Raw genomic sequence first — 18511 nt, forward strand, 5'->3', positions numbered from 1 at the left:
TATTCATGCGGTTCTCGATTCAATTTCCGGTTTGATCCAATTTTTTGGTTTCAAAAATGTCGGTTGTTTATGAAATTTGATTTGGTTGGAATTGATTTTTTTTTTGTTTGGGTCCGGTCCTAAATGAGAGAAGCCAAAATATTTGACGTCTCTCAGTCACAGCAATATTGCAGCTACTGACATCAGAAAACTCGATTCTGTGATAGATAGATAGATCGTTCCCGCTAACAAAGCGTTGTTCTGCGTCTTAGAAGAAGCGAAAGAAGAGAAGTACATACATACAAACACTTCCCGAATGGAAATACAATGTGTAGGTGATTAGCAAATGCATTTTCTTACTATAAAGTGAACTTCCCCTTTGTATTCTGAAACACTTGCTCAGCGATACTCACATCGAGTTTTACGATCTCTAGACTAGACTTATGGAAGAGCTCAGTGCCTTTCACACCGTTGGCTACGCAGCTATTAAACCCGATGGCTACAGCTGCTTCTGCTTGCGCCCCATACACCAATCTCTGCTTCACCAAGCAAACGTTTCAGAAAGAAAGAAGAAACAAGAAGAACCATTGTTATTACTTATTACCTTAAGTCTTGAGAGATGGATGGCTCCAAAACACATCGGACAAGGCTCGCATGATGCGTACATCTCGCATTCCGACAGCTTGATACCGTTCAGTTTCTTACATGCCTTGTGTTTTAGTTTAAGAAAAAAATCATAATGAGAAAAACGATTTTGCATTATGTGTGTTTAGATTCTTGAAGGGTTACTATGAGATACCTCTCTAATGGCTACGGTTTCAGCATGTGCAGTTGGGTCTTTGTATCTTAAAACCATATTATGGCAGCTCACAAGGACTTTGTCCTTATGAACTATAACCGCTCCAAAAGGACGGCCATCACCACGCTCGACTCCAATGTATGCTTCTTCAACAGCTTGGGTTAAATACTTATGATCCCTATCACTCGAAGCTGATCAATTATAAACATAACATGTTAGTCTAGCAGTTCATAAGCTAAGATATATATGTAAACTATAAAGTAGTGAAAAATTACATATACGCGTCGTATTGCTTCCACGGATACATAGTTCATTAACTGACCAATTAATCTCCGGCGACAAAGATAACAAAACTCAAAGAGCTTTGTGTCTAATAAGTAATACTAATAATCACCTAAAAACCAAGACAACTCTATAAACGAATTAAGACAATGTTACCAGTGAGTTTGACGGTGGCATGACCTGGATCTGGAACAGACTACGACCGTCAGCAAATGAAACAAAACATTGAAACTTAGATCAGATGAGAAGAGTGACAAAACACGCGCGTATATGGTCATGTAATATATTTGAGACTGTATGAGCTTACAGGTACAGATACAGAGACATTCTGGCCGTTGGTGGTCGTCTTGTTCTCGCTAGACATCATCTTGCTCGTTCCCGATCTCCCCGTTCATCTCGGAGCTCTCTAAATAACGAAGTGGGACCCTCGAAGTCAACTGCTATCCCAACTACTGCATCACAATGGGCTTTGCTATGACGGGATCCTCAGTATGCTCGTGAACTGTGTATTCCGGCCCAATTGTTAAAATTTAGTAGAACTGTTTTTAAAACAGATTTTAGTTTCTTTGATTACATTAAAATATTATATTTTCATTAATGATAAAATCCGGTGACAATAAATGTACCAATTCATCATCCACTTCCACGTACCATATCTCCAGTGCTAATTGTATCTAATGTCATTTAATTTCAGTTAATTATTATATTTGCTTCTTACAAATTTGAATCCAAGCATAACAAAGTAACAAACTAACAAGAAAAACAAAAGATAGGTTTCTTTTCAGCAAAAAAGAAAAACACAAACAAAAGGCATTACGCCACGTGTCCTGTTATTATTGTACTTCTTCAATAGTACAAACTCCAAAAAAGAAAACAAAGGAAACATGACTTTTGTATTAAAATGTTGGATTTAGGTCCTTTTACAGATGGAAAATTGGATATATCTTAAGCTGTTTGGGTAAATGAATAAATTTTGGGTTTAAACTAAGAAATTTTTATAGATTTTTGATGATTAGTTAAAATTAATTATATAAAAATTTTGTTATTAATGTTAGATACAAATTATATTTTTTGAACAAATCTACATATTATATATACATTTAAAAATCTACATATATTTGTAAGATTATTAACATTCACATGTGTCATATATATTTAAAAAATTTAAATTATTCATTTATTAACTAATTCAAAATTTAAAATAAGAATCTATAAAAAAACTGACAAGTTTTTTTTAAAAAATATTTATTTGTAAGTAATAAGACTGTTTTTAATAAAAATATGTATATTGAAAAATAGATAGTAAAATTACACACAGTTATAAAACTTCTATTTGTACGATTATTATCATTTTTACATCTCGTTAATTTTTTTAGTTAGGTTTAAAGATTTTAAATAGTAATTTAATAGTTAAAATAAAAAACGGAAATGTTTTCTAAAGATGGACATATATTTAAAATTAAAACATTAGTTACGTGCGAAAGAAGTTTTTGTTTTAAACGCATTTCAAAACGCGGGAAATACAGTTACCCGCGCTTTTTTTAAAAAAAATTGTTTATTAATGTAGTTAATATGTAATAAAATAGCATGTAATGCTTAATTGTAATGGTTGTAACAAAAATATGGTGCTCTATCAACAAACACAATTCATAGTTACTCCCATTTTTATAGATTTCTTGTAATTTTATGCTTGGAATGTTTAAGAAATTAGATACTAACAAAGAGGATACATATGTTTTTATTCAAGAATAGGGTATTCAAATTAATGTAGGTAATTAAGAGCTTTGAGCTCCCAAAGAGGTAAAAAACAGAACACAAGCAAGGAAACCAGTTGAATCCACGTCAAGATAGTCAATCTCGTCCGTTAATCCTTCACACAAATGCTAGTATCACCGTTGAAACACAAACCTTCCACTAAGAAGAGACACTTGGCTAATTTTACTGCAAAAGTTACTTGGAACCAACCAGTAAATATATATATATATAGACATGAGATGAAAAGAAAGACACAACAATAAGAAGAAGAAGAGAAGAACAAGCTTTGTGTTTTCCTCTTTTGAATTTTCTCATCCCGCCTTTATCTGCATTATGATCTTCAAGGTATTCTTTTTGAGGCTCTCATGCATCTTGATGATGGATCATCTAGTCTCTCTATGTTTTTTTGCCTCTGTTTCAGTAATTTCATCTTGTGGGGTGTATCAAAGTCTTCCCCTTTTCAACATATATTACCTAAAAAATTGGTTCTTAAGTCTCTAGATTTTTTCTAAAATATGATTAGTAGTTTGATTATGGCCATGTTTCATTCTGATTATGGATGATCTAGTATCTCTCTTTTTTTTTCCTCTGTTTCAGTAATTTCATCTTGTGGGTTGTATAAAAGTCGCTTGATTCTTAGGTCTCTAGATTTTATATGATTAGTAGTTTGATTATGGCCATCTTTTAGTCTCCTTTTGTTTCAGATATTTTAGATGTCTTCTTACATGACAATGAATATGCTTTTATTCTGAAAAGTATTTTGATGTTTGTTTGCAAAACCAGATGATGAGGATGCTTGGTTTAGGATACTCTGGCTCGCCAAAACCGGTTCGGATCGTTGTGGTTGGTGAGAAGGGAACTGGGAAAACAAGTTTGATCATCGCTGCATTAAATGAATCTTCTCAACCTCAGCCAAACATCCCTCCTGTGTTACCTTACACCACTTTCCCTTCGGAATGGTTCCGTGACCCTATTCCTGCTACCATCATCGACACTTCTTCAAAGTAAATGTTTCTTATGATTTGTATATTTATTGACATCAACAAATGGACGCATGTAAAACATTGTTGTCTCTCCAGACCGGAAGATAGAGAAAAGGTCGTTAAGGAAGTGAAAGAAGCAGATGCAATTGTTTTGACGTTTATAGTCGATATAGCTGAGAGTTTGGACCGTTTAAGTGAATATTGGCTTCCTCTGTTTCGACAACTAGAGGTTTAGTTTCGTTCTTTTTTTTTTGTCTTCACCGATCAGTTTGCGTGTGTAACAAGTTTGAAGTTTATTTATATGCTTATTCCCCTGAACAGGTGAGAGTCCCTATCATAATGGCAGGTTGTAGCGTTACCAACAGAGAGTATCATAATCAAAGCGGTATTGAAATAATAACAACATCTATAAGGGAACAATATCTAGAGATCGAGACATGTTTCGACTGGTCTGCTCATCATATTGTGCGTGAGATCTTTACATTTTAAGCATTTCAAGAGCATTCACATTGTGTCAATGACCTTACTGCTTCTTCTGTAGGCTCGGAAAGTATTTTGGTATGCGCAACATGCTGTTACTAACCCTGTCGGACCAATATATGATAAAGAAACCAGTTCATTGAAGCCTCGTTGTGTTGCTGCATTAACTCGTGTATTTGTACTCTCTACACGTGACACTGATTTCATTCTCAATGAAGCCGGGTTAAACAATATTCAGGTAACCTCTTATTCCCTAGTTTTGTTTCGTTGTGCGTTCTTCTTTGAGATGCTTCTATAAAGCAGCTAAGTTGCAAAAATATAATAGGCTCAATGCTGCTATGAACCAATGACACCTTCTCAAATTAGAGGACTAATAGACTTTGTGCAAGCACGGTCTCCACTAGGAGTTGATGAAAACGGAATCACAATAGAAGGTTTCTTGTTTATAAACAAATACCTTGTGGAACAAGGAAGGATCAGAAAGGTATGGGATATACTCAGAAAATTCGGGTATAACAATGAGTTAAGACTCGCAGATGATATGATTCCATATTCATCATTCAAACACATGCCTGATCAGGTAAAAATCTTCACAAATATAACTCAGTTTTTAATATTTGATCATGTTTCTGATTTGGCTTTGTCTTTCTGCAGAGTGTTGAGCTGTCTGATGAAGCTACTCGTTTCTTAAGGGGAGTCTATAAGAATTTGGATGAACACAGTGTAAAGTTTTATCTTTCTAGTTTAGATTACTTGTGGAAATTATAATATTTCTCAAACATTGGATTTGAATTTTCTCAGGCTAATAACTTGGGACCTCAAATGATTGGATTTGTCTTTCAAATTTCACCTGAAAAGTAACATTTTAAACTTCGAAAAAGCGCGCGAAAATTTTGAATATAATATTTTCCTTTTTATTTGCTTATGTGTAATTACATTGGTTTAATTCATTAATGACAGTCCATGGAGCATAGCTCCTTATAAAGATGCATCAGAGAAAACTGATGATGGAGGATTGTCACTTGAAGCTTTCCTCTCACTGGTAATCAAGAACTAAGTCTTTTAACGGTTTTAAGAGGAACCCATTAATTTAAACTAAATCTTTGAAACTTTTTCATGTATTTGCAGTGGAATTTGCTGACACTAATAGATCCAGCTAGGAGTCTTGAATGTTTGATATGTCTATGTTATCCATCTTCAGCAGTTCGCGTTACTAGGAGAAGAGCAATAGACCGTAAGGAGCAGAACTCTGAAAGAAGAGTTTTTCAGTGTTTTGTCTTTGGCCCCAAGAATGCTGGAAAATCTGCATTGCTCAATCGATTTATCGGAAGGTCTGCATGTTCTTTTAACTCAGTATATGTCAAAATATGTATGTCTGATTATATGAATCTTAGGCAATATGATGATGAGAACAACAACGGATCAAATGAGGAACGTTATGCTGTTAATATGGTTGAGAACGATGGTGTAACTGAAGATGTTAAGAAAACTCTGGTGTTGAAGGAAATTCAAATGCAAGAAGATGGATTCTTATCATCAAATGAAGCGTTGGGAGCTTGTGATGTAGCTATCTTCCTTTACGATTCTTCTGATGAGTCTTCTTGGAAGAAAGCCATTGATTTGCTTGTTAAGGTTGCAACCGCTAGTGAAGACGCTGGTCTAAAGTTTCCTTGTCTAATGGTTGCAGCTAAAACTGATCTTGATTCATTCCCAGAGGCAATTCAAGAAGCTACTAGAGTAATACTGATCATGTTTCTTTATTAATAAATCATCAAAAGGTTTTGTAACCATAAATTTGAATTATTTCATGTGTGAGTTCTTGCAGGCCACACAAGATCTAGGGATTGAAGCTCCAATACCAATAAGTTCCAAACTTGGAGATTGCGATAACTTGTTTCAAAAGATATTAACCGCGGCTGAGCATCCTCATTTAGGTATCCCAAAGATTAAGTCGAAGAAGAAAAGGAGTCGCAAGCTAATGAAAAGATCTCTAATGCTGGTTTCAAGTATGTTTTTTTGGTCATATGCTTATGTATCTTCATCATAGTATTTGTGGATTCCTAACATGGTTTTTGTAACAGTTGGGACAGGGGCTCTGATCGTTGGGCTGGCTTCATTCCGTCTCTATGCCGCAAGAAAGCAGAGATAACCTTGTAGCTGAAGAAAGATCCAAACCTGAAAATATGAATAAATATATTGTAGTTTAAGTTGGTTGTTCATGGATGCCTTGTTTAACAAGTAAAGAACTGTTATCTATAGATTTTACTTCTAAAATGTGCTAATTTCACCAACTTTAACAAGAAACTAATTGGTATTGGAGCTTGTTCTGATGATTTTTTTTTTAATCTTAAATGATTTACTATTTGATATTGCATGATTTTTATTTGATATATATATTTTTGACTATCAAAATTATGTTGAACAATTGTTAGTCTATGTATTATTTTTGTTTGTGTGTAGCTTTGATATGTGTTACCATGTGATAAGTGTAATCCTCATTTTGAACAATTGCTAATCATTTTTCAACTAGCTATAATCATATTTACTTCAGTTTTTTTTTTTTAAATCCTCATTTTAACATAAACGAAACTAGAAACGCCTCTGCTAATAGCTTCTCCGTCTCCAATCAAATCCGCGGTGGAAGTCAGGGAAGGAGACACAAATGGCTATAACAAGGGCCACATCTGGCCCCGCCTACCCGGAGAGATTCTACGCGGCCGCATCTTACGTCGGCCTCGACGGATCCGATTCGTCGGCGAAACACGTCAGCTCGAAATTCTCCAACGAAACTGCGCTAATTTTCTACGCGCTGTACCAGCAGGTCCGTTGCTAACCTCCCTGATTGTTGAATTTCACGAGATCTGGTTGTTGAATTTGTTTAGTTTCATTCATCGAAATCTCATCAGCAAGAGTACGAGCTAAGAAAAAATTCAATGTATATAGATCGATTTGATTGCCGTGTAACTGCTTAGAGTAAATGTCGCCGGAGATTTGATTATCAGTTTGATGGAAAATGTGATTGTACTACTTTTTTAATTGATTAGAATCTTCAGCTGAGTGTTGATGATCTCTTGGATATAACTTGTAATCATCAGGCTACTGTAGGACCATGCAACACTCCCAAACCTAGTGCATGGAGGCCAGTGGAGAAAAGCAAGTGGAAAAGGTTAGTTAGATTATCGGTGCTGTGTGTGCCAACCCTTAGATACAGTTCCACGTTTATGCGGCTTTGTACATTTCTTTGCATGAGTTTGTTAATGAGAAAGGAGTATTCTAGATGTAAGGTGCTAGATAAAAATTAGGAATGCAGGTCTCTTTGGAAAAATTAAATGCTAATATGATTTAGTATGCATTCAATAATCCTGTGACCTGTTGATAGAAGTGACTGCAGATAATGTTATTATTGCAAATACAATCCTTCACCACCTCGCTTGTTACCGCTTAGGATCTTTCTTTTTTGGAACTTTTCCTGTGAGACTTACATGTTAATGTTCTGAATCATTTCCATATTTACTTAGTTGGCAGGGGCTCGGAACCATGCCCTCCATCGAGGCAATGCGTCTCTTTGTGAAAATTCTTGAGGTAAAAGAGAGAGAGATGTCTATGGCTATTTTTTAATGACTTTACTGGAGCATAGGCTTGATTTCTTCCCTATTGCTTACTTTATATCAGGAAGAAAATCCTGACTGGTATTCCAGGGAATTTACCGATATTCCAGATCCTGTCGTGGATGTCCAAATCAGTGTGAGTTTTGTATCCCATGGGAGTCTGTAATTATTACACTTTTTTTTGTTTCGTGAAGAAAGTATTTTTTTTGAGTCTTCTAGTGCATTCCTTCTCTGTAGCAAACAAAAGATGAGCCTGTTGTTGAGAATGGAAACTCATTAAGCGAGACAAAGACAGTTTCTGCTGAGAATGGACGTTTGTCAGAAACCCAAGATAAAGATGTAGTCTCGGAAGTAACAAATAGTGTTTCTGTATATAACCAGTGGACTGCACCCCAAACATCTGGTCAGCGGCCAAAGGCCCGTTATGAGGTAATGTATTTATTCTCTCTTTTGCAAGGTTAAAGGTCTTGTCATTCATGTATCATCTGCATTTTTTAAATCTTGTTTATCATATTTGTTTCAGCATGGAGCAGCAGTTATTCAAGATAAGATGTATATATATGGTGGAAATCACAATGGCCGTTACCTTGGTGATCTTCATGTGAGCAACTCACATGATTCATAAGCATCATCTGATGATTTAATTGAAGTATCCAGTTTCATTTTCTTTCCCACTGAAATTTTGGGTTTCTGTGGAATACTCAGGTTCTAGATTTTAAAAATTGGACTTGGTCAAGAGTTGAAACCAAGGTTGCAACTGAATCAGAGGAAACATCTCCAACACTACTCTCTCCTTGTGCTGGTCATTCTTTGGTTAGTATTTAACTTCTTGCGTTTTGTTTTGGTTTCTGCCTTTTGGCTTTACGGCCTAGAATTATTGAGGACAGTGGTTTCAGCTAAAAGAAAGTAGTCTTCGTAAAATCCACTTGCTATATTAGTTTGTAACAAGGAAGACTCTATTATTTTCTCATGACTTTTTTTTTGTTTTGTAGATACCGTGGGACAACAAATTGCTGTCTATCGGTGGTCATACTAAGAATCCTTCAGAATCGATGCAAGGTAAGCGTTTATATACCTTCGAAGAGAGATATTTGCCAATAGAGATTTCTGAATTCTTAATTATTACAAATCAATTTTCTACTGTTACCCTGTCACAGTGAAGATCTTTGATACCCGTACCTGTACATGGTCAATGTTGAAGACATATGGAAAACCACCGGTATATCTTGACTTCTCTCATGTCATTTCATTTTTATTGATTTCTTTTTTCATGCGGAAGTTGAGTATGAAGTTTGGTTTCTTGAACTGAGACTTTGTTTGTCATTTCCTCTTGCTTTCAGAGTTCACGTGGAGGCCAGTCAGTCACAATCGTGGGTAAAACCTTGGTGATATTTGGTGGGCAAGATGCAAAGAGATCACTTCTGAACGATTTGCATGTACTTGACCTAGAAACTATGACCTGGGATGAGCTAGATTCCATGTAAGAATTTATAATGTTTCTGCCTTTTTAATCAAATAAGTGAAACCCATTTAAGATATATAACCACAATACGAATATATTTGGAGAGCCACCAACTATCTCCTACTAAATATTGATGAAAGATTTGCATTCAAGGTTTAAACTGTTGTCAATTTGCAGAGGTGCATCTCCTTCTCCGAGATCTGATCATGTTGCTGCAGTGCATGCAGAGCGCTACCTTCTTATCTTTGGTGGGGGCTCACATGCTACCTGTTTCGGTGATCTTCATGTCCTTGATTTGCAGACTGTAAGTTAAAGCTTAGCGTATATTGTTTCAGCTGCCTTTCGAACGTTATTTGTCAGCGCCTGATATAACTGTCATATACAGATGGAGTGGTCAAGACCTGCACAACAAGGTGAGGCACCAACTCCTCGATCTGGACATGCTGGCGTGATAATTGGGGAGAACTGGTTTATCGTTGGTGGCGGTGATAACAAGAGTGGTAGGTTTTTGCCTTTTTCCTTGGGAATTCTACATAACTATTTATAGCAATGAAATGATATTTTCTTAGCTTTTTCAATTTCGTGGACTGATTGTTCTGCAACCTGATAAATGACTGCAGGGGCATCTGAAAGTGTTGTACTAAACATGTCAACTCTTACATGGTCGGTAGTGGCTTCGGTTGAAGGACGTGTACCCCTTGCTAGCGAGGTACTTAGATGAACAGATAACTATAAAAAAAATTATTAATTTCACATCATCATTCCTGAAACAGAGTAGTAGTCTTTTTAAGATTTCAAAATGAATCAGTCTTTACTTATTTCATTTTATTCTTGCAGAATAAAAAGCAAATCTTCCTCTTTTTTCTTGTGACAGGGATTAAGTTTAGTCGTTAGTTCATACAATGGTGAAGATGTGTTAGTTGCTTTTGGTGGATACAATGGACGTTACAACAACGAGGTAGGGACTGTGTTGTAAACCCATAAGTACCACCATTCTCTTGATTTTACATTCAGTTCTGCTTCTAATCATTCCTCGACGTTAGATTAATCTGCTCAAACCAAGCCACAAATCAACACTCCAACCAAAGACTCTAGAAGCGCCTTTGCCAGTTAGTCTCTCTGCTGTTAACAACGCAACAACCAGAGACATCGAGTCAGAAGTTGAGGTGAGCCAAGAAAGCCGAATACGAGAAATTCTCATGGACAACGCTAAGGCTGGATCAAAGGTATCTAATGCAGACATGATGTGCTACTGGTAGTGATTGCACATCTCTTATTTTGATTTTGGATGATGAATCATCTAGGTTGAAGGAAACAGTGAACACATTATTGCGATTATTAAATCCGAGAAGGAAGAACTGGAGGCATCACTGAACAAGGAGCAGATGCAGACTCTTCAGCTAAGGCAAGAGTTAGCAGAAGGAGAATCACGCAATACAGATTTGAACAAGGTAATAATAATAATTTCACCTTCATTAAAGACTGTCTGCAAAGTCTTTGAATTGCATTCACATTGTAACATATCTGTTACATCTATCTTTGTTCTGATATTTTGTAGGAACTTCAGTCTATTCGTGGCCAACTGGCAACCGAACAATCAAGATGTTTCAAACTGGAGGTACTTATTCCATAGCCACATCTCTTCCATACCTAGAGAAGATGGAGTGTAGTGAAAACCCTGTGAATTAATCGTCACATAGCTTCACTTAATTTGCTCTCTCCTTCAGTTAACGCCATTTGAATCTGCAGGTTGATGTTGCGGAGCTAAAACAAAAGCTTCAAACATTGGAAACACTACAAAAGGAACTCGAACTCCTCCAACGCCAAAAGGCTGTCTCTGAACAAGCCGCATCGAACACTAAACGACAGAGCTCAGGTGGCGTCTGGGGCTGGCTCGCTGGAAGCCCTCAGGAGAAAGATGATTCTCCATGATTACCTTTTTTTCTTTCTTCTAGTAAGATCTTTGTTTACCCTTCCTTTTTGAGCTTTTAATTACTATCAATGTTTAGCCTTTTTTTTTCTTTCTATATTGCTCGAGTTATATATCACCCAGAACATTTGTTTAACATTTTTTAAATCTTTCATTGAAATTATACATATACAAATCCATGCATATCAGTCCATCACAACAGTAAATGCCAAAACCACTCTGTTATCATAAACATCAACACATGCTGCTCATCGAAACGGAGCCAAAGGACTAGGGCTGTTAGGAACCCTAACACACCTCAACTCTCTACAAACAAGATCCAACATCCCCAGAAAATCCCTAACGATCACAAAGATCCTCAAAGGGTTCTTCTCATCTCCCCTCACGTCTCCATGAAAATACTCTGCAATCTCTCCAACCCTCCCCATCACCCTCTTCTCATCCTCCCTCAACTCCTCCAAGCTCCTCTCTCCGTATCTCAAGAACGAGCTCATCGAACTAACAAACGCTCTGTTCTCCTCGTCTCCTTTCAGCTTCTCGCTCGCCAAACACTTCAGTCCCCCTAGCCCGTCTCTCAGATTCGAGACCGAGCTAACGAGTCCTTCCATATCAATCGTTGCCGTCTTCTTCACGTTTCTTAGCTCGGTGTTAAGGCCCGAGACGAGATCTAGCCCCATTCTTCTGTGATCCTCATCTATCTCCTCGGCTGTTCTGTTTTCGTTTGTTCTCTGGTTCATTATCCGTCCCATGATGCTGTCCGAAACCCTGATTCCTTCAGACCTAGATATCTCTTGAACGACGAAGTGAAGCAGAGTTGTCTTCCCATCTGTGCCTTTGACATCAGATAGCTTGAGCAGTGCGTCAAGCTTGAAGGCCTTTGCGCCGCCGCGAATGGTTCCTACATTCATCCTGTTTCCAGTCTTGAGCACAGCTTCTAAAAGCTTCAAGAATAACCTGCTTGACTTAAGCTCCTTGCAAGCTTCCTAATTAGGTAACTTTTGTGTTAATCACCCTACCTTGTAAAGCAAGCAACCAACAAATTAGCATAAACACTATAATACCTCAAGCATTGAGAAGGAATTTCTCAGATGAACCACTTCGTCTTCAAACGTCTCTCTATAAAGCATTGCTTCAGCTCTCTGAAACGCAAACGGAACACCCACAACAGCCCTGAGAAATTTCTCAGCTGAACCAAGCTCATCTACTTCTCCTTTGTAGCTACACAGCTTCAACTCTTCTTCTTTAGAAGGTACCATCTTCACCAACGCTTCTAGCTGCTGTAAACGCAATCCTTCCCCTGTAACAAGAACAACGGTCTCACATCGGAAGTTGAAAGGGATTTTAAGTAATATTAAATTCGATCCGAGCTGATCTTGGTTGTACCTTTCCCCAAGGCAGAGCAGATTTGATCAGCATTTGCGTTGAGTGCTTTCAAAAGAATGGTAAAGTTCTGAAGTCTTTTAGGTTCAAGAAGATGTTTCCCTGGTGATGGAGTTTTGCACTTCCCTTCTTCATTCTTTGTGGAGCTTTGCATTGTGTATCCAAACAGAGACTCAATCATCTCTTCATCAAATCTATGTATCACCACAAGACAAATACATAATCAATCATACATTCTTGAAAACTTTTGTTGATTGTGGCTAAACCAAGTTGTAAACTTACTCAAAAGAGCTTGCTCTGAGCCTATCCCAGACCATAGTCCGGTTCGGTGTAGCCCTTACTTTATCCCAATGAAGTGGCTTCAGCTTAGGCAATGGAGCTCCGTTTTTACCTAATGGTCTACGCTGAGAAAAATCAAGAGACAGAGGAGGCGGTGGCGTTTTGTTAGTTGCTTGAGGCTGTTGTGACGGTGGCGGAGGCGGTGGCGGCGGCCGTAGCGGCGGCGGTGTGGATGGAAGAGTTGAGTCTGAGGAAGAAGCACAAACTTTAGCAGTTAACTGCGACGAAAGCGTTGTCGTTTTAGGCAAAGACAGAGTGTGAAGTCCTCTGTTTGAGAGTGGCGGAAGCGGTGGAGGTGGTGGCGGCGGCGGTGGTGGAGGAAGGATTTCGCGTTCTGAGAAGCGTTGAGAGGATCCAACGGAAGAGCCACCACCAACGGAGTGAAAAGACTCGTTATCGTCTGAAGAGTCGCATCCATTGCTAACAACAGGACCAGAAACAGAGTCCACTGTTTGCTGTTCTTCATCATTTTCATGCACCGACACAATCTCTTTAGTTGAAAAACTACTAGCATTGTCCGAATCTGATAAAATCTCTGTTTCTGCACTCGTCTTAACGTCTTCTACAAGCAATACACCTTTGTTATCGTTCACATCCTTCTCTGTTTCTCGTACTTCTTTAACTGAAACAGAGCTCTGTTTCTCCAAATCGTCTCCTAGTGAGTGAGAAGGGTTTATACTAACCTTCCTCGTCGAGCTCTGAAACGGCGGCGTTTTACCGTTCTTCTTTCTTCTCCTCGCGTAGAGAAAGAACGCTCCAACGACACAAACCACGAAACCGATCCCACAAGCAGCTGAAACGACGACGTGTATAAACGCTCCTCTGTTTTCGTGTTTTCGTCTTGTTAACTCGTGTTGTCTCGATGGATGATGAGTTCGGTGAGGCAACGGACGACGGAGATGCGGAGGGATTGGTCGTTGAGGAGCTGGAGAGTACGCCGGAGACTCCGCTGGACCACCGTTTGGGAACGGAGACGGTGACGGCGCCGACCAAGGAGCTAGAGAAGCAGACGTCGCGAGGCTTCTTCGCCGGAGAGTAGAGGGTTTGATCAAATCGAGTAAAGCTCGAAACTTTTCCAAAACAGGAAACTTTTTCTTCTCGCCACCGTCTTCTCCGGCGAGTTTTCCGATCTGGGTCCGGTATCTCTCACCGTTTGCAACCATTAATGCCGTCCACTCACCAAGCTCTTTAGTATCAGCAAAAACGTTGCAGCATTGTAATGATATCACTAGTACAATGATCATGAGAAGAATCTGACGAAAGTAAACCATCTTTATGCTCTGTTTCAGATCAAATGATCACTTCTATAAATCACAAAAATAAACCATTTATTTTACAAACACTCAAAACTTTTTTTTTATCTTTTATTTTGTTTCTCTCCTATAGACTTTAATGCTACTCCAAGGAACCCCTGAACTCTGCAACTGTAGTTGTAGTGGTAATGGTAACACCCTCCTTCTCTATTAACTCTCCTTGCAGAGTAACACACTGCTAATTTATGCAATATGTACCCCACCATCTTAGTAATCTCTTAAATAAATATATCTACCTTTGTGATTAAAGAAATGAATAAAGGAACAAATGTCAATTTTAAATCATTAGTTTTGCAGTGTATTAAACTTTAATGCAGAGAGTTTTGGAATGGGGTGACATTCTGAAGCTTTTTTAGTTTAAGTTGAACACAGTTTTGTTGTTTAAGGAAGAGGTTAAAACAGTTTTATAAAGAGATCTGATAAGCAACAAGAAGTAGCATGCAGGTGTTGGTGTGAAGTGGGTCCTACTATTGTTGGAAGAGTTGGCTTGTTCAAACATGTGGTAGTTTACTGTACAAGGTTTCCTTGTTCCTCTCAAACCACCATTGTTTTATGAGGCAAATACAATGAAACATTTATTTGCATTTACTGTATACAATTTGTTTTTGTGATTGATATGAATGTGTATACACATACCTAATTGCATACTGAGAGTCCATTTTACATGCTTTTCATGAGTTATTCAAGGGTATTCAGAAATTTATAAAAACTCCTTCAAAACGTTTTATAGTAATTAATAGTTTTATGACAAAAATTTGTAACTTGGCCTAGCAGATACAACTTCAACGGATGTGTTTCTAATAGCCATTATTGGCATAAGTATGAACATATTCAAATGAAAACATAACTTTCTGTATATAAACAAAAAAAAAAAGTTATCATTGAGTATAATATAAGATATGTTTTGTCTCGTTTGGTCACATCCTTTCTCAGACCTATATGAAAGATCGACATAATGTTTTACTCAAAATAATGTTGTCATATGGTCAGAATTAGAAATCTTGCCACTATATAATGCTTTCACATTTATTCTCATGGATTCCTTTTCCCAAACTTCTGATGGAAGTACAGTTCGAGGGAGAGGGAAGCATGGTCGTCGAGGTCGTGGTTCCTATCATTAGTTATTGTCTTTCTTAGTGTTTTATCTAATCTCTACCTTTGTTGTCTCACTGGTTTGAGATTCTATCATCCATGAAACTTGTTTCATGTATAATTTTCCAAACTATAAGGTCTTATCTTGTAATGTTTTTATGTTTTAATTTGAAAACCTTTATTCAAAAAAAAAAAAAAAAACTTCTGATGGATATTCAATTAAAGAATATCTATGAACTTTGATTGTATTCTGGTAAATCAGACCAATAGGAGGGTGCTGAAGAATTGTAATTGAAATAATTATTTTAGGCAAATCTCTCTATCTCTAGTCGCATTCGAAAGCTTCCCAGAGTGGGATGGTAATTTCATTGTTTCACAATATAGGTGTCAAAGATTGTTTGGTAGGATATGATGTTGAATTTCTTAGGAAGTTCTAGCATTATTTAAATATGATGAAGGGCTTTTTAGAAAGCTAGCTTTTGGCTGTTGATTGCGCTATTGAGTATCTAACAAACTGTATACCATGTGTTTACAACAAAATAAACATTGAAATCATGAGGTAGTTGATTATACTTCACTTGTCTATGCTCATGCCATGAATCTCTCACTTGAGGGATAGACGTCTACATATGTGAAAATAATTCTTAGCAGTAGATCTAACCATTGAGCTCTCGATATGTTATGGATTGAGTAGAATGAGCTCACTAGATTTCCACACCATGTTTGGTATCCATTGTTTTCACTTTTACTATTAAGTTCATTTAGCTACTATGTGTCAGAAACTCTGACCTACGTGGGGCCAAAGCTGTGTGGACTTGTCTTAAACAATATTCATACCATATGTTATAGAGTTGGAATAGTTTACATACTTTTTCCCGACGAATATTATTACAAACTTAGGTTTACTATTGTATATAGTATAATACTATATCGAACTTGCATTAAGTCAAATAACCTTTTAAGGGATCCTTATTTCATGGTATCAAAAGTAGCTTACTTGAGACTGCTGTCTGAAAATAATAATCCACCTGTATATGACTATATTCTATTCAAGATTAAGAAAAAAACATAATGGGACTACTAACTGAAAATACTATAATTCTTTTTTTTTTTTGAACAACCTGAAAATACTATAATTCAAACCACAAATTTAGCATCAATTTAACATCTTGAATATTATGAAACGAGAAAGTTAAGCACTCTCCTAACCAATTAACAAATAAAGTATTTATTACGATTTTATACTAAGATTTATGATTGTTGTAATTTTTCTTAAAAGTTGTTCGACCGTAAATATGACTTTTATATTTCAAACTAGGTATTATGCCCGCACATGCGGGCATAGTATTTTTATAGATATTTATTAGTTTATAATTATTAAATAAAAAACCAACATAATAAATTATTAATTATGTTTTAGAAAAATAAATCAAACATTAAAATTTATACTTTATAATAAAAGAATATTATTTTCAGATAAAAATACAATATATTTAAGAATTATCTTATGTTTTATAGAAATTTGTTTTTAATTATTTATATTTTAGATAATTCTGATTATTATTAATTTGAATCATTTATTTAATCAGATAGATTTAAAATTCATTTTTATTTTCGACTAATTTATATAATTGATTCATTAAAGGTATAAACGATGTTAACCACTCTAATTTTTAACGTGAGAGCTCAATTCTAAAAAAGAATATTATTTTCAGATAAAAACACAATATATTTAAGAATTATCTTATGTTTTATAGAAATTCGTTTTTAATTATTTATATTTTAGATAATTCTGATTATTATTAATTTGAATCATTTATTTAATCAGATATATTTAAAATTCATTTTTATTTTTGACTAATTTATATAATTAATTTATTAAGGGTATAAACGGATAAAACACAATATATTTAAATATTATCTTATGTTTTATAGAAATTCATTTTTAATTATTTATATTTTAGATAATTCTGATTATTATTTATTTTAATCATTTATTTAATCAGATAGATTTAAAATTTATTTTTATTTTTGACTAATTTATATAATTGATTCATTAAGTATATAAACAGATAAAAACATAATGTATTTAAGAATTATCTTATGTTTTATATAAATTTATTTTTAATTATTTATATTTTAGATAATTCTGATTATTATTAATTTTAATCATTTATTTAATCATATAGATTTAAAATTCGTTTTTATTTTTGACTAATTTATATAATTGATTCATTAAAAGTATAAATGATATTAACCGCTCTAACTTTCAATGTGGGAGCTCGATTCCAAAATTTTTACTTCGCAAATAATAGTATAGGTATATCTCTGACAAGCATAGTCAAAGAAACAGTAGTCATATGTATATCGTAATTCATAAGTACATTTAAACTACATGATTCTCTTAATTAACAATTATATATCTATGTGTTGTTTTTGTGTTATACATGCATGTTATCATATGTAGCACAAGAACTAATGTAAAACATTTTTCTAAATATATGAATATCACACACGGAAACGGTACACTAGAGCACGATCACGTAATGGTAACCGGCCGGTAACGCGAGTGAGTACAAATTTTCAAGTGTTGCTTATCAATCAAATAAATTAAAAGTCAACGTATACAGAAGACCAGTGAAAGTTATGAAACCATGATTTGAGGATGAAGTTCGCAAAAGTATCTAACTTTGCGTCATATATATTAAAAAGTTGATTGCAGAAAGTTACGACTTTTGTCTGCATTTATCAGTCATTTCATTACAAAAGAGTTTTATAAATCTTTGTTCTGTCAACATTTAGCATAAAATAAAAGAATATATATTTACAGAGAGTTGTTTGTACCCACTTTGTCTTGAGAATAAAGTTAAGAAAATATTTCAGAGAAACAAACAAAATTTTATATACAAATATACTAAACCCATGAATTGTCGGACATATCACATGGTTGCTCTAGAGGTTATTGCAAACATTGTAGATTCCATTTGCAAGAAAAAAGAATAAAATATTCAATTTCTTTTTACAGAGTTTAAATAATTGCAGATTTTAGGATACGTGGTTCGGTAAAAGAAAACAGTACAATTACGAGATTTGTCTCTGTCACACGACA

The 18511-nt window shown here is 35.6% G+C and overlaps 4 protein-coding genes across 6 annotated transcripts; 2 read left to right on the plus strand and 2 right to left on the minus strand.

Moving 5' to 3' along the window:
* Positions 1–177: 177 nt before the first annotated feature.
* LOC103859090 (guanosine deaminase) lies at positions 178–1539 on the minus strand. 2 transcript variants are annotated; one of them, XM_009136573.3, is made up of 5 exons: positions 1368–1539; positions 1217–1256; positions 779–969; positions 584–688; positions 178–515 (listed from the first exon to the last, which is right to left on the minus strand). In XM_009136573.3, the coding sequence occupies exons 1-5, from the start codon at positions 1425–1427 to the stop codon at positions 339–341; spliced, it is 573 nt and encodes a 190-aa protein (XP_009134821.1). In that variant the 5' UTR covers positions 1428–1539; the 3' UTR covers positions 178–338. The 2 variants fall into 2 exon arrangements, with proteins under 2 accessions (XP_009134821.1, XP_018512998.1); XM_018657482.2 differs by having other exon boundaries at positions 178–518.
* A 1503-nt stretch (positions 1540–3042) lies between these two features.
* On the plus strand, positions 3043–6611 carry LOC103859091 (mitochondrial Rho GTPase 3). Of its 2 annotated transcripts, XM_009136574.2 has the most exons (13): positions 3043–3160; positions 3599–3819; positions 3895–4027; positions 4120–4263; positions 4340–4516; positions 4604–4858; positions 4933–5001; positions 5080–5135; positions 5239–5320; positions 5407–5609; positions 5673–6015; positions 6104–6284; positions 6360–6611. In XM_009136574.2, exons 1-13 carry the CDS (start codon positions 3149–3151, stop codon positions 6425–6427), a joined length of 1944 nt encoding a protein of 647 aa, XP_009134822.2. In that variant the 5' UTR covers positions 3043–3148; the 3' UTR covers positions 6428–6611. The 2 variants fall into 2 exon arrangements, with proteins under 2 accessions (XP_009134822.2, XP_033144882.1); XM_033288991.1 differs by having other exon boundaries at positions 5407–6015.
* A 104-nt stretch (positions 6612–6715) lies between these two features.
* On the plus strand, positions 6716–11461 carry LOC103859093 (acyl-CoA-binding domain-containing protein 4). The gene is made up of 18 exons (XM_009136577.3): positions 6716–7099; positions 7374–7444; positions 7797–7860; positions 7951–8022; positions 8124–8315; positions 8410–8487; positions 8592–8699; positions 8879–8945; positions 9044–9105; positions 9227–9366; positions 9526–9652; positions 9734–9848; positions 9969–10057; positions 10223–10306; positions 10392–10574; positions 10653–10799; positions 10907–10966; positions 11098–11461. The coding sequence occupies exons 1-18, from the start codon at positions 6941–6943 to the stop codon at positions 11278–11280; spliced, it is 2001 nt and encodes a 666-aa protein (XP_009134825.2). The 5' UTR covers positions 6716–6940; the 3' UTR covers positions 11281–11461.
* On the minus strand, positions 11292–14520 carry LOC103859092 (formin-like protein 11). Its single transcript, XM_009136576.3, has 4 exons — positions 12941–14520; positions 12662–12852; positions 12340–12575; positions 11292–12261 (listed from the first exon to the last, which is right to left on the minus strand). The coding sequence occupies exons 1-4, from the start codon at positions 14266–14268 to the stop codon at positions 11527–11529; spliced, it is 2490 nt and encodes an 829-aa protein (XP_009134824.1). The 5' UTR covers positions 14269–14520; the 3' UTR covers positions 11292–11526.
* Between the last annotated feature and the right edge of the window lie 3991 nt (positions 14521–18511).

This window comes from Brassica rapa, chromosome A03, assembly GCF_000309985.2.
Source record: "Brassica rapa cultivar Chiifu-401-42 chromosome A03, CAAS_Brap_v3.01, whole genome shotgun sequence".
Taxonomy (NCBI): Eukaryota; Viridiplantae; Streptophyta; class Magnoliopsida; order Brassicales; family Brassicaceae; genus Brassica; species Brassica rapa.

What these genes read in the sequence shown, in the direction of transcription:
- LOC103859092 (XM_009136576.3), bottom strand. Translation starts at nt 14,268, where the DNA reads ATGGTTTACTTTCGTCAGATTCTTCTCATGATCATTGTACTAGTGATA. An exon ending in CTCAGAGCAAGCTCTTTTGA is followed by an intron (nt 12,853 to 12,940) that starts GTAAGTTTACAA and finishes GGTGATACATAG; the next exon opens with ATTTGATGAAGAGATGATTG. An exon ending in ATTCCTTCTCAATGCTTGAG is followed by an intron (nt 12,262 to 12,339) that starts GTATTATAGTGT and finishes TTACCTAATTAG; the next exon opens with GAAGCTTGCAAGGAGCTTAA.
- LOC103859090 (XM_018657482.2), bottom strand. Translation starts at nt 1,427, where the DNA reads ATGATGTCTAGCGAGAACAAGACGACCACCAACGGCCAGAATGTCTCT. An exon ending in ATGTCTCTGTATCTGTACCT is followed by an intron (nt 1,257 to 1,367) that starts GTAAGCTCATAC and finishes TGACGGTCGTAG; the next exon opens with TCTGTTCCAGATCCAGGTCA. An exon ending in TGCCACCGTCAAACTCACTG is followed by an intron (nt 970 to 1,216) that starts GTAACATTGTCT and finishes ATAATTGATCAG; the next exon opens with CTTCGAGTGATAGGGATCAT.
- LOC103859091 (XM_033288991.1), top strand. An exon ending in CTCTGTTTCGACAACTAGAG is followed by an intron (nt 4,028 to 4,119) that starts GTTTAGTTTCGT and finishes TCCCCTGAACAG; the next exon opens with GTGAGAGTCCCTATCATAAT. An exon ending in CAATTCAAGAAGCTACTAGA is followed by an intron (nt 6,016 to 6,103) that starts GTAATACTGATC and finishes GAGTTCTTGCAG; the next exon opens with GCCACACAAGATCTAGGGAT.
- LOC103859093 (XM_009136577.3), top strand. Translation starts at nt 6,941, where the DNA reads ATGGCTATAACAAGGGCCACATCTGGCCCCGCCTACCCGGAGAGATTC. An exon ending in CTTGTGCTGGTCATTCTTTG is followed by an intron (nt 8,700 to 8,878) that starts GTTAGTATTTAA and finishes TTTGTTTTGTAG; the next exon opens with ATACCGTGGGACAACAAATT. An exon ending in ATGTCCTTGATTTGCAGACT is followed by an intron (nt 9,653 to 9,733) that starts GTAAGTTAAAGC and finishes TGTCATATACAG; the next exon opens with ATGGAGTGGTCAAGACCTGC.